This window comes from Microtus ochrogaster, chromosome 26 (assembly GCF_000317375.1).
Source record: "Microtus ochrogaster isolate Prairie Vole_2 chromosome 26, MicOch1.0, whole genome shotgun sequence".
NCBI classification, from domain to species: Eukaryota; Metazoa; Chordata; class Mammalia; order Rodentia; family Cricetidae; genus Microtus; species Microtus ochrogaster.
This window is the reverse complement of record NC_022025.1, coordinates 15,042,358-15,055,609: the sequence shown is the minus strand read 5'-3', so window position 1 is coordinate 15,055,609 and position 13,252 is coordinate 15,042,358. Positions and strand designations below refer to the sequence as shown.

The following is a 13,252-nucleotide window of genomic DNA, read 5'->3' as shown; positions in this document are numbered from 1 at the left end:
TTAAACCTTGTTGAAGACACTTGCTTTTAGGTCAATTTGATATACACATTACAAAAAAATTCTCATTGTGGCACAAATAAAAATGTTTAATTTATATAAATGTAGGTTCCCAATTTTCTCTTAGTTTCTCACCACACTAGTTAACAAGGCAGGGACAGGGATTTGCCAAAGTTGGATAACGTTCATTCCCAGGAGTGGACATTCCTCCTCCCCTCACCCCATTCAAGCGTCTCACCTCAAAATGCATTGTGTTTCCTGGTGTGCCAGGAGTTACTGGGGTCACTGGTGAATATATGGGTTTATAACCATTTCTGTAAGTTTCGTCATCTGATTTGATCCGTGGAGGAGTCGCAAATGCTGGGTCCACAGGAGTGATGTCTGTGTGAGTTGGTGTAGCATACGGTGAAGGAGTAGGGGTGGAGCTTTCTGAATAAGCAGGATCTAGCAATTGATAAAGTCTTCTTTTTTTTAGTGGTGTAGTTAAATCTGTTGGAGAAATAATAATCTATAAGAAACCATACTGCTGGGACTTGCTATAAGATAAGTAACAGTAATTACAATGGCTTTGACCCCAAAACTAGTGTTCTTAAAAACACACTAACATGACGTCTTCCTTGAGTCTCCAAGAGTTTCAGTGTTAGCAAATAGAAGCCACACAAAAAGGCTTCATCATTAAGTACTAACGTTACTGCAGCTGATGTCTGCACTAGCCCCACACCGCACTCCAACCACGGTTTTATGTCTGTATACATGCAAAGATCTGTTGAACAGAAAGAGGAAGCCCACAGCAGCAGGCTGCTTTTCTAACGTTCACAACAGTGAACAGACTGCCTGTCACAAAACTACAGCTGTCCCTGCCACAATTCCTCACACTAAAACACCACCGAAAGAAACACTACCTGGGAGGGAACAGCTGTCATTTAACAGTAGTGGACTTTTATTTTCACCATTAACTATAGGACTTCTGGATCCTTCCTGACAAGGTAAATGATATTTATGTAAAATTGTTGAATTTTCTTCTTCTAGGGCTTGTTTCAACCATCGCTGAATAAAACAAAACATAAATAAGAATCAGTTTTAGCTATTTATATAGCCTGTAAAATGCAAAGCCAATCACAAAAGCATTTCATTGTGAGGAGCTGTAGTAAGGACTGAAATTTGCATTTGGCTTCTCCTAGATTTTTATATCCAAAGAAAAGTTTACCTTTTTGCATGAGCCAGAAATGTTTTCAGGAGTTTCTTTTCTTCTCTTTTTTTCCGAAAGGAATGGTGATGTAAATCTAATATAATGCTTAGGAGTAGAGTATACATGGGGGCTGTAAGTGAGACCTGGCAAAGAATTGAGCTGTGTAGCTAACACCTCTGGATCTGTAGTTATGCGCAGAGGCCTTTCTGAAAGGCTGTCTGAAGGTTTTCCTGTCTTCTCATTCTTCTCACTTAACCATTCATTGACCAAGTGCTAGAGAACAGAAACATTTGGATCACTATATAGTAATTGCACAGATTCCACTACAGAATATTCTAATATCAAATTAGATATTGGCACATCGTCTAAGACGATAAGTTGGGTAATTTACATTATTCATGTTATGGGGCTGGAGAGATGGCTCAGCGGTTAAGAGCATGTACTGCTCTTTCAGAGAGGACCCAAGTTCGGTTCCCAGCACCCTATCAGGTGGCTCACAACCGCCCGTAACTCCAGCTCCAGAGGGATCTGACACTCTGGCCTACATGGGTACCTGCACTCATGTGCATATACCCCACAGACAGACAGACAAACATACACATAATTTTAGTAATAATCTTTAACAAGAATTATTCATATTATGTTGTAAAAAATAAACCCCACTATCAGTATTTTCATTTTCTCGTTTACTGTTATCTTAAGGATTATTACATAATATTTTATAGGGATAAAATACATGAATACGTGTAGAAAACTTATATTACAAAAAGACACTAATTTTTGGCAGGTCATGGTGGTGTACCACCTATATCCCAGGCTGAGTCAGGAGGACTGGCACAGTTTGAGGCCAGTCTGGGCTACATATAGTAAGCACCTAGCCAGCCAGCCTTTTTTCCCCTTTCTGTTTTTGTTTGTTTGTTTGTTTTTGTTTTGTGATATAGCAAATCTAGGAGATACCAGTAAGTACCACAAATAATGCAGACCTGTTGCTTATATATTACATGAGACTGCTGGTTGTTAGGAAAATCTGTTTTTCAAGCTGTGCATCTCTAAACAAGGTGCATGTCCACATTGACAATCATTGGGTCATTAAGAAGTTTGAAATCCCCCATGCACATAATTCAGCCTTGGTGGTGGTGGTTTTGTTGGAAATGCTTAGGCAAGTGCTGTTCCACTGAGACACACCCCAGCCCTCACAATCTAGTCTCTCCTGACTCCCTGAAATATACCTGGTCCTGAACACTAATAACCTCCTTACTGTTAACAGCAACAAGAAAAGTTGGTTAGTAACATCAGCTTTTGCTGTTGGAGTTTTTAATTTCATAGCTTAAATGTAAATTCTAGAACAAGTATTACATATTCATACACATACAAATGGCCTACCTTCCAAAGCATTTTTGGATCCTTTCCCTCTTCCTTTTCTTAGAATTTTTTTCTATATGTCTTTGTAGGACTATGCTATTCTATGTATACTAGACAGAATAATAAAATGTGCTGTAAATAAACACATATCACTGCCAACAATTTGCTTTTAATGAATATATTTAATACATATAAAATGTGATATTTGTAGTTGAAAAAATGTTTAAAAACTTGTTTTTTATTGTAAAAAGAAAAGTTTGTTCCTTCCAAATGTTGGTTAAAAAATACGCTTACTAATGAAGGCAAGTATCCACTTGCTTGTTTAAGGTATGTGGCACACAAGCTGTAAATGAGACATTACTGATGTTGCACAAACCCTCTGACTCTCTGACAAGGAAAGTAGAGTCTGCCACTGATGAATAATCTTGATCGCATACCAGAATACACCAACCACACTTTTCATTGTTTAACAGCCTGGCTACAAACTGTGAAATTAGGTTAAAAAATAAAAAGTTCCAAGATAAGTACATTTATGGCCTAAGTCACCTATCCCCGTATGCTGTCATTTAGAGAAAAATAGTAGCCCCTAACATTGCACTGTTACTTTTCAGCTGAAAAGTTCAAGTTGATCAAATTCTGTGAGCAGTTTTCCATAAAGTTTTTCACTAACTCTGATAATTTTCCAAAGATTTCTATTAATGATTTGATCTAAAAAATCTTCCTTATAAACAAGTGAGCCAGAGTGAGATGATGGCTCAGTGGGCACGGGTGCTTTGCTGCCATGCCTGGAACTGACTCCTGCAACTTCTTCTCTGGCCCCACAGAAGAGCAGACAAATACCAATACCACATTCTTCGTACATCACATCTACCTACATAGGAAGTAGTAAAATGGACAGTGCAGCAGGGCTGGGGGTGTGGCTCTGGGGTAGAGTGAGGGCTTACCTATCCTCCCAGGGCCCTGGATTAGACCCGGAGGTGGGGAAGAGAGGAGGTATGTTTAAGTGAGTATTTTATACATTGATAGACAAGCTTATTTAGCGAAATCATGAACTGCAATACTAAAGGTCTTTATCTTTAATCTTCATAATACAAACTACTAATGCTCTTGACAATTCGGTACTTCTAGTTCTGAATCAAATACGTACAAGTTTAAGATGTAAACTGAACTTTTAAGACAGTTCTTCAGTTAAGAGACACTTGTTGCAAATGGCTCTATCATTAGGAGTCATACCTTCTTTGTTTTGGGGTACTTTGTGGGACATTTATTAAGTGCTGGGATTTCCGCCTCAGTAATTATTTCTGCTACTGCAGTTTCGGTTTCTGGCTCCACAGCAAGTACAGTGTTTTCAACCTCATTCTGTTGTGACGTAACTTCAATGTCAGGAGAAGAGGGCTGTATATCTGAACACATGCTGACGGTCCTGTGTCTCCGGCGCTGCTGTCCAATGTGAGTCCTACTCCGGGAAAAGCTTTTTCTCTGCTTAGTTCTATTCACTTTGGCAGGGGTTGGCTTGATAGTAGTTTCTTCTTTTACTTGTTCCTAGTTAAAAATACAATACTGGCACTTTTGATGCTTAGAGATACGTTTAGTTTTAATTATGGCATTATCTATTTTAAATACTAGCTTTCCAGAATCTTTTTTTAAAAATTAAGTACTTTTGGCTGGATGGTGGTGTTCCATACCTTTAATCCTAGCACTTGGGAGTCAGAGGCAGGTGGATGTCTGAGCTCAAGGCCAGCCTGGACTATACAGACTATTTTCTGTGTGCGTGTAAGAGGGCAGTCTGTGGGAGCTGGTTCTCTCCACCCCCACACAGGTGCTGGGGACCAGGTTAAAGTCTGCAGGCATGTAGCAGCTTTAGAGGATTAGCCAGCTTCTGATAGCAAACCAAAATAATTCATCACTTTCTTACTTCAAAGCAAGGCAAATATATTCTTGTTTAAGTCTAAATTTCCCGTAAGTTTTGAAAATGATTTAGAAGGCTAATATTGGATTTTTATTTAAAACCTGTGGGCTGGGGAGATCGTTCAGCAGGTAAAGCACATGTGCATAAGTCTGAAGACTGGCACTGAGCCCAGAAATCCACAGTGACCAAGGAGACGAACTGACTCAGAGTTGCTCTCTGGCCTCCACATATATGCAATGGTATGCAAGTATACAGACATAATTTTTGTAGATGTAACTCTACTGTGTAGAAGCTACTTTAAGGCACTTAACTCTGAAAATAAAGGTAAACCTAAGTAACGGTACCTGGAGAACTTCAACATCAGTGATAATCTGTGGTTCTTTACACTCAGGCTTAACTTCCGTCTTGGCTGTGCTGATCCTTTCCAAAGCTTGTTCTCGTCTTTTCTCTCTTTTTTCAAGTCTGGCAAAAGCTTGCAAAATTGCTTCCATTTTTCTTTCTTCTCTTGTCTATGGAATTTAAATTTGAAGTGAATAATATCATTATTCCAAAGGAAAAATTCTAAATGTCAATTGTTCATGACAGATTGTAAAAACTGCTGTGATACTGTTCATAACAAATCAATTTTTGGTGGGATGGAGGGACAGTTTACTACTAGTCAAGATGTGTATGAATCTCAAACTTCAACACAGTGAACTGTTTTTATGAGTGTATGCCACAAAAGAACAATAGAGCAAACAAGCCTTAAAAAACAAACAATAAACTTCCTTCTTTTACCAAACCAAAAAATTATTAAAATTTTAAATTTATTAAAATTAAAATGTATTAAAGATGTCTGCCTTTAAAAAAAACCTGAAAATCCCTAAGGAATCAATATGTTGAAGAAAAACTCAAATGCGCTTAAGGAGCCAATGTACTGTTATACTGTGGCAAAGTCTTAATTTTTAGTGAATAGCTGTCACCCTGGCAGGTTAGTTTTGATGTTTCTGAGACTGTAAGAGCTCATACAACACTCAACACTTCATTGGATGGTTATTGAGTTCCAATAGAAAGTGTGGAGCTTTGAAACAATACTTCAAAGATAGCAGGCAATCATAAATGTTTACTCTCCTTTCCCCTTTCGCCCTCATGCCCTCCGTGACAATTCTTTGAAGGCATGTCTCCACCTCCTGCTCTTCCTTCCTTACACGTCAAGGGCTGAGGGGACAGAAGAGTTCGGCTCTCTGGGGAGAGAACATTAAAAGCAAAACCCAGAGCCTTGAGCTGAGGGCCTGGCAAAGGTTTGTGCTCTCAACCAGAACCAGGAAGCAGGTTCATCAGCTGTCCAGTTCTCCATGTCAAAGAACCAGGTCCTAAGGCTGAGAACCATTTGTCATGGATGTGGAGCAGAAAGAAAGAACTCAAGAGCCGGCTGCCAAAACTGCAGCACTGGGGCTTCAGCTGTAGTTCCAGAGAGACAACTGTTGCTTACTCTCCTGTATGTAAACATACTCAGTAAGAGAACAGAAGGTGCTAACATAGGTCAGCTGCTTTAAAGAGGTTTTAATTTCCACAGAGGTAAGAGTGCATCTGCTCGCACACCCTGGCGTGGGAAATACAAAACATGGTTTCAGTTCTTCACTGGGACTGAAAATTTTAAAGCCAAATTCTTAGACAATTTTCTGTCTCTACCTTACTAATTCCTTTAAATCCCCCATAAAAACCTCTATTTCTAAAAAGTTTTATTTAGAAATCTAGACTTCACAAAAGTAATTCTTAAAATTACCTCACCTATTGAACCTGGTGGGAGGGGACACTTTATCTACCATAATTGCTTCTTCTCAAAAATGCTTTTAAAACTTAGGGAAAATATTTTTTCAGAAGAAAAAAGCTTGTTTACAAAAAATTGTCTTTATAAATTTTTGTGTGTTTGTGTTTGCCTGTGTGAGTTTCTGTGGACTATGCACATAGCCCTTGGAGGCCAGAAAGGGGCATGTGATCTCCAAAATCTGGAGTTACAGGCAGTCCTGAGCCATGGATGTAGGTATTGGGCAATGAACTCAAGCCCTCTACAGAAGCAAGCAGTAAGAATTCTCAAATCAGGAAAATCTCTCTTAAGGAGCTGTGGCATGCTGCCGGCAAACAGCAGAAAGTTGTGTTAGACTCCGTTTTGTTTTTTCTAGAATTCATTTTCAAGCTTCCTCAAGTTTTCATGTGGATGTCTGTTGTAGGGAGACGGCCCGCTTGTTCTTCCAGACACCTGGCTAGCTTAGCCAACATAACCACAGAAATTGTGTTAATTACATCACTGCTTGGCCCATTATCTCTAGCCTCTTATTGTCTCTCACATCTTGATTTAAGCCACTTCTATGAATCTGTGTATTGCCACATGGCAGTGGCATACCAGCAAAGATTCGGCACGTCTGTCTCTGGCAGCTCCAGAGTGTCTCTCCTACTCTGCCTTCTTCCTCCCACAATTCAGTTCTGTCTTCCCCGCCTACCTAAGTTCTGCCCTATCAAGTAGGCCAAGGCAGTTTCTTTATTCATTAGCCAATGAAAGCAACACATGGGCAGCAGAACCTCCTACAGACCACTGATGCTCAAGACCCTTTTTATGTGTGAGTAACTCTAGGTAGATAGGCAAGGAAGACATTTTCTTTATTATAATTATCCTAGAACTTCAGATTTCTTTGACATAATCCAGTATTTCCTTCTTTTGGATTGTGAGATTGAGGACCCAAGATAAAACTATATGATGAAAAGAGCTAGAATCAGTGAAGTTTGAACTTCTTTAAAATTAGTGTGACTACACGCTGATTAAACAGAACCTTTTAGAAGTGGTTCCTCATCTTTAGTGGTTAAGTCCGCCTAAACTATGTCACATTACATACTACCGAGAGAACAAAAGTGCACATGTACGTTAAGACATAGTGCCTTTCCATAATTTACAAGTTTCCTGGTTTTCTATTTCACAAAGCATGAGTCTTACCACATTTTATGTGTTTATTATATAGCAATAAAATTGAAAGTACTAAACAAATGTCTAATAACTTAAGATTTATCTTAAAATTCTGCAAATATTTGAGAATAAACGATTGGATAAATGAATAAAAACCACTAGCAGATATTTATTTTAAAAGATGGGGTCTTTCTGTGTAGCTGAAGACTCAATACTAGATCTGCCTGCCTCTGCTTCCTAAGTGCTGCAATTAAAGGCCGCCATGCCCAGCCCAGGTTCATTCAGCTTTTATACTCACCACTGTATCTGATGCATCTCTGAAAAGTATGTTAACTCAAACCTGATATATCTTATTGGGAACTGGAGCTGGTGAGGAGACAGATACTGGACACTCTAAATAACCCTAGCAAGACTCTGTATAGCTTCTAATGGTTGTAGTTTAGAACTGTGATACAAGCCATGACCCTATCTGAGTCCAAAGCTACTTCATTATCTGTGAGCTGGGAAACTGACAGGTTCCGATTCACAACCGTTATGCTGGAATGTTAGGTGTTAGCTAGAGTATGTGGGGTATTCCACATGACCTGCCTATATACTGTTCTTGTGATATTTCTTAGTATATTATATCTCACTATTACAATTTCTTGTAAGCAGAAGAAAATAATATCTGTTTCATATCTCTTTCCATTTGGGTGTTAATTCAAAATTTTTAGTTTATCCATAAGGAGTGGGTAGGAGTGGTATACATTCCAGCGTGCTGAAGGAGTCACTTCTCTACTTCCACAATGTGGGTCCTGGAGATTGCATCCAGAGCCATTAGGTTTGGCAGCATATGCCTTCACCAACTGAGCCATCTTGCTATGGAAAATTAATTGCACCGTGGAAGCTGTAACTCATTTGAAACAACTAAAAATAAGCCTTGAGTCTGAGCAACATAAGTAAGGTAAACTTGGAGTTAGAATAAATGTATGTTGCTCTTGATGTGCTTTTTCGCCTTGTAAGTATGTGCCTTTTCTGAAACAAAAATCCTCCTCAAGAGCATTACTCCTGCCTGGGAAAGCACAGCTCTGCAGCCTTACAGTGTTAGAATCCAGGGGCTGAAAATATTCCAATAGTAAAATATTCCTAATTCCAGAACTGAGAAACACAAAACTGCCTGTAAGAAGTAGAAGATGAAACCAGAGAGCACCTACCAAATGGTCCTAAAAAGAAAAAGACCCCTTATTTTAGAAATACAAGCTTCCTCAAACCCCCTTTAAACAGCAATTAGAACTGATAAATGAACTTTAAAGATGGCAGATTATTATGAATTCCGAAGCAGTAAGCATTGTTGCATGGTTTTCCCATTTCCTCTATCACACAATTAAACACACCCTAACAGCCCGTTATTTGACATTCAGATTTACTAAGCCCATTCTCCATGGGAGCTGCTCTGTCTTCTCTATCCACCTAGTTTTTACATAAGTAAACCCTACCTATGTATCAAGCACTTAGATTTTTCTTAAATGAGTAATAATTATGTTGTATAAAGCATAGGTCACTGCTGTGTGAAGAGGTATTAACTTGAAGCATTTAAAGATTTTGAATATTTATTACAAGGCAGCTAAACCATAACCACCTCATTTTGTTTGGACAGACTATAAAAATAAACGTATTCAGTTTGACCATATCATAAACAAAGATGATTACTGATTTAATCAAGAATTAGTCAAGTCAGTTTAGTCATAAAGAGAAAGCAGTGGTGAGTGAGGATGAAATCCCTTATACTTCTGGCAACAAATTTGCTTTCATACTTTAATAATAAAATCTGGTACCTTCTAACCTGTTTTTCCTAAGTTAAATCACTTCTAAATGCTTCAGAACTAGGAATTCCATAAGAGTCATCATGCACCCCAAAATTTGCAAGGTATTCAAGTGCAGATAAGGCTTAACAACAGAATTTCTAAGTGGCAACATACTTTTTCACAGACATCAAATTAGATGTCTATGAAATACATTCTATAGGAAACATCAGAAAATCATCATGCATAATTCTAGGCAAAGCCTACAAACCTTAGCTTGGCTGTGAATAAGTTTCATTTACCTTGCACTCATGAGCTATCTTTTCTAAATGGCTCATATCTAAGATGACTAAGATGCTTCTATTCTAAAAGCCAAGTACTCTTTTCTACCTTAGCAGCTGGCATTATGACAAGTTCTCATAAGTTTATGTTTCTATCCTGAGTGAGATAACCCAGACCCAAAAAGATGAATATGGTATATACTCATTCATAAGCGGATACTAGCTATAAACAAAGGACATTAAGCCTATAGTTCATGATCCTAGAAAGAAAAACATATATAGACCCATCTGGAAATTGGAAACAGACAAGATCGCCTGACAAAATTGGGAGCATGGGGGTGGGGGGGAGGATGGAAGGGGAAGAGGAGGGAAGAAGGGGAGGGTTGAGAACTTGAGGGAATGGGATAGTTGAGATGGAGGAAGAACAGATATGAGAACAAGGAAAGAGATATCTTGATTGAGGGAGCCATTATGGGGTTAGCAAGAAACTTGGCTCTAGAAAAATTCCCAGGAATCCAGAAGGATGACCCCAGCTAAGCAATAGAAGAGAGGGTGCCCAAATTGGCCTTGCCCTGTAGTCACGCTGATAATTATCTTAAATATCACCATAGAACCTTTGTCCAACAACAGATGGAAACAGAGGCATAGACCCACATTGGAGCACTGGGCTGAGCTCCCAAGGTCCAGTTGAAGAGTGGGAGGAATGAGAATATGAGCAAAGAGGTCAAGACCATGATGGGTTCATCCACTGAAGCAGTTCACCTGAGCTAATGGGAACTCACCAACTCCAGCTGGACTGGGAAGGAGCAAGCATAGGACCAAACTAGTCCCTCTGAATGTGGTTGACAGTTGTGTGGCAGGGGCAGACCAAGGGGCCACTGGCAGTGGCACTGGGATTTATCTCTACTGCATGTACTAGTTTTGGGGATCCTATTCTCTATGGATGTATGCCTTGCTCAGCCTAGATATAGTAGAGAGGGCCTTGGACCTTCCACAAAGCAAAGTGCCTTACCCTCTCATAGGATTAGATGGGGGTGGGGTGGGAATTTGGATTGGTATTTTTTTTTAAAAAAATCTAATGAAGAAGTTTGTTTATTCTGTGAACGTTATCTGTCACCCCACTGATCAGAGTTGATTAGTCTTACCTGGATGCCTAGCCTAATGTCCCTTTCCTCCCACACCAATGCAGTTCCATGTGAATTTATCCTTCCTGAAGCTGCATACTCAAGTCAAGGAGGACCAGTCTTTGATAAAGGGTATGAGTAGTTGTGCTGTCAAGGATCACACAAGTCTTGAGATCTCCTAACTTCACTGATTATCATTCTTGTCTCAGTGTGAAGACCATCTTGAGTCAACTTCCACGGATTCCAAGTTTCAGCTTTTTGACTATGATAGCCATCGCGAGGCAAAGGATTCCAGACAGTTATAGTCACATAGTAAAAGACACCACACAATATGCCCTCACATGCCAATATATTTACTAAAGCTGAGCAAGGTATTATCTATATAGGTAAAAATTCAAAACAATTCTGTTTTGCTAAAATCTTACTACAAAAGATTACATGAAATTTGTCTTGGAGGAAAGAATTATTGATTCCTCTTTATCCAGGTATGGTAAATGAAACATATTAACGAGTAGTTCCTAATGAAGCCCGTAATGTTCTTAAGACTGCCTTGCATGAGAGAAAATTTCATCAGTTTGACACAGATTTCTCAGAAGTATTGCTACCATCTGTACTTTACTTCCTTTGTAAGCTGCCACTTTTCCATTTGCTCTCTTCTACCCAAATGCTGGTATTAATATAACCAGTATAAATGATAGTGTCTACAAAATTATTTTTTTCCCAAGTCAAATAAGACGTTGAGAAGAAAAACCATATTAATTATTTAGGGACCAATTTACATCAATAAACTAAACATCAAAGTAGTGTTTCAGTTAGAATTAAGCCTCAAACTCGAGATCCATCTGCCTCTACTTCCCTTAGGATTAAAGACATGTACCATCATGCATGGCTTGATTGGCCTTTTAAAAGTAGCACCATAATGATAAGAATGCAATCTGCATATTAAAGTCTCCAGTGCCAGCTTATTTTTCCCAGAGTCCTTGCTGTATGTATTTGTGGGAGAGAGAGACACCAGGCTGTCCTCAAACTTATTATGTAGTAGAGGGTGATCTTGAATCTCCTAAATATCCATCATCCACATCCCAAATGTTGAGACTATAGGCATCTACTCCTATTACCAGCTGCCTATTATAGTTTTTAAAGTCAATAAAACGTTCCTCCTGTATTAAGTCCCCCCAGAACCCATACTTTACTGTAAACTGATCCAAAGCTTCTACAGAAATACAAATTCAAAGGAGCACCAGTTGGGGAACGAACAATACTGAAAATACTGGAGAGCTGGCTCAGAGGTTACGTGAATCTGTTGCTCATCCAGAAGACCTGGGTTTAGTTCCTGGCATCCATGTGGCTCACAACCATTCTTAACTCCAGTTTCAAAGGAGCTGATAGTACTCTTCTGACCACCGATGGTATCAGGCATGCATGCAGTGTACATACATACATGCAAGCAAAATGAGTGTGTGCACCCACACAGGCCATAGGTACTTAAAGCACAAGTAATTTAAGGAATAGCTGAATCTTTAAAAAAGTTTGTGACAATCCCTTTAGATGTAGGAATCAACCTTTTCCAATCTTTCACCATTATTTACCTGAAGCTATGAAACTGTTCTCTGTTGTTTTCACAATGCAGGTGTTAGCAATCAGTTGAGGATGACCACCATCATGATTTTAAAAAGTCTACAAAGATCCAATATCCCCACTCAAGTTATATGTAACACATAAGATCCCATGGAATAAAAAGTATTAAAACTCCAAGATCAACAAACATAAAAGAATGTGGGAAACCTACACTAAGGCCATTATGGTTTTGTAAAGTTACTTTTCAATTCTTAAGCCAGAAATTGTACTGAAAGTTAACTGCCATTATTAACTATTTGTGTGTGTGTGTGGGGGGGGGGGGTGTATCAGATCAACCCAGGCCCTAAAGTGCTATTTTACCCAACTATACCCCAGCCCTGGCATTTACTTATCTATGCAGCTCATGGTAATCCTAATGCTTCATTCCTGCAAATTCTTTAGACTACAGGTGTGAGTCACCACACTCTGCTGTGAAAACTGATGTACAATTTCTTGTTCTACATTTATACTGACATTTCAGATAAATCATGAGGGAGCTTCCATTTATGATCACAATGTGAGAATACAGATGCAATGGCTACTAAGGAAACTTCAAGTTTTGCTAAGTCATTTACCCGACTTAGGATTAATACAAAGCATGAAGTTCTCTTTCTGTCTTTTTTTTAAAAGTTTTTTAATATTTATTTATTATGTATACAGTGTTGTGTCTGCATGTATCCCTGCAGACCAGAAGAGGGCACCAGATTTCATTATGGATGGTTGTGAGCCACTGGTTCACTGAGCCATGTGGTTGCTGGGAATTGAACTCAAGACCTCAGGAAGAGCAGTTAGTGCTCTTAACCGCTGAGCCATCTCTCCAGCCCGTTTCTGTCTTAAATCATAAAAAGAAGTAATACATTTAGCTAATGAAAATACATACCGAGTAATAATCATGGTATTACATTTATTAAAAATTCTTGGCTTTAAAAACGTTATTTTTTAAAAGTGGTATACATTATTAAATGCCCAATAAAAGTGAGTTAAAAATACAAAAAGAGGTAATGGCAAAGCCAAATAAAAATGCTCAGTCCCAAATTTGCTAACGTGAAGTGTG

General features: G+C 38.8%; 1 protein-coding gene across 6 annotated transcripts in view; it reads right to left on the bottom strand.

Annotated features, from left to right (window-relative positions):
• Window positions 1-13,252, bottom strand: part of Kmt2e (lysine methyltransferase 2E) — a 65,809-nt gene that overhangs the window by 6,159 nt on the left and 46,398 nt on the right. For 5 of the 6 annotated variants that reach the window (XR_003377989.1, XM_005358370.2, XM_013350431.2 and 2 more), the window contains 5 exons: window positions 4,802-4,966; window positions 3,782-4,090; window positions 1,205-1,459; window positions 900-1,044; window positions 236-486 (listed from right to left, as the gene is read on the bottom strand). Coding sequence is in view for 5 of the 6 variants with exons in the window: in XM_005358370.2 (XP_005358427.1) it covers window positions 236-486; window positions 900-1,044; window positions 1,205-1,459; window positions 3,782-4,090; window positions 4,802-4,966 (1,125 nt within the window). In the remaining variant the exon portion in view is untranslated. The remainder of the gene's footprint in view (window positions 1-235; window positions 487-899; window positions 1,045-1,204; window positions 1,460-3,781; window positions 4,091-4,801; window positions 4,967-13,252) is intronic. The other variant, XM_013350432.2, reaches the window with a different exon arrangement.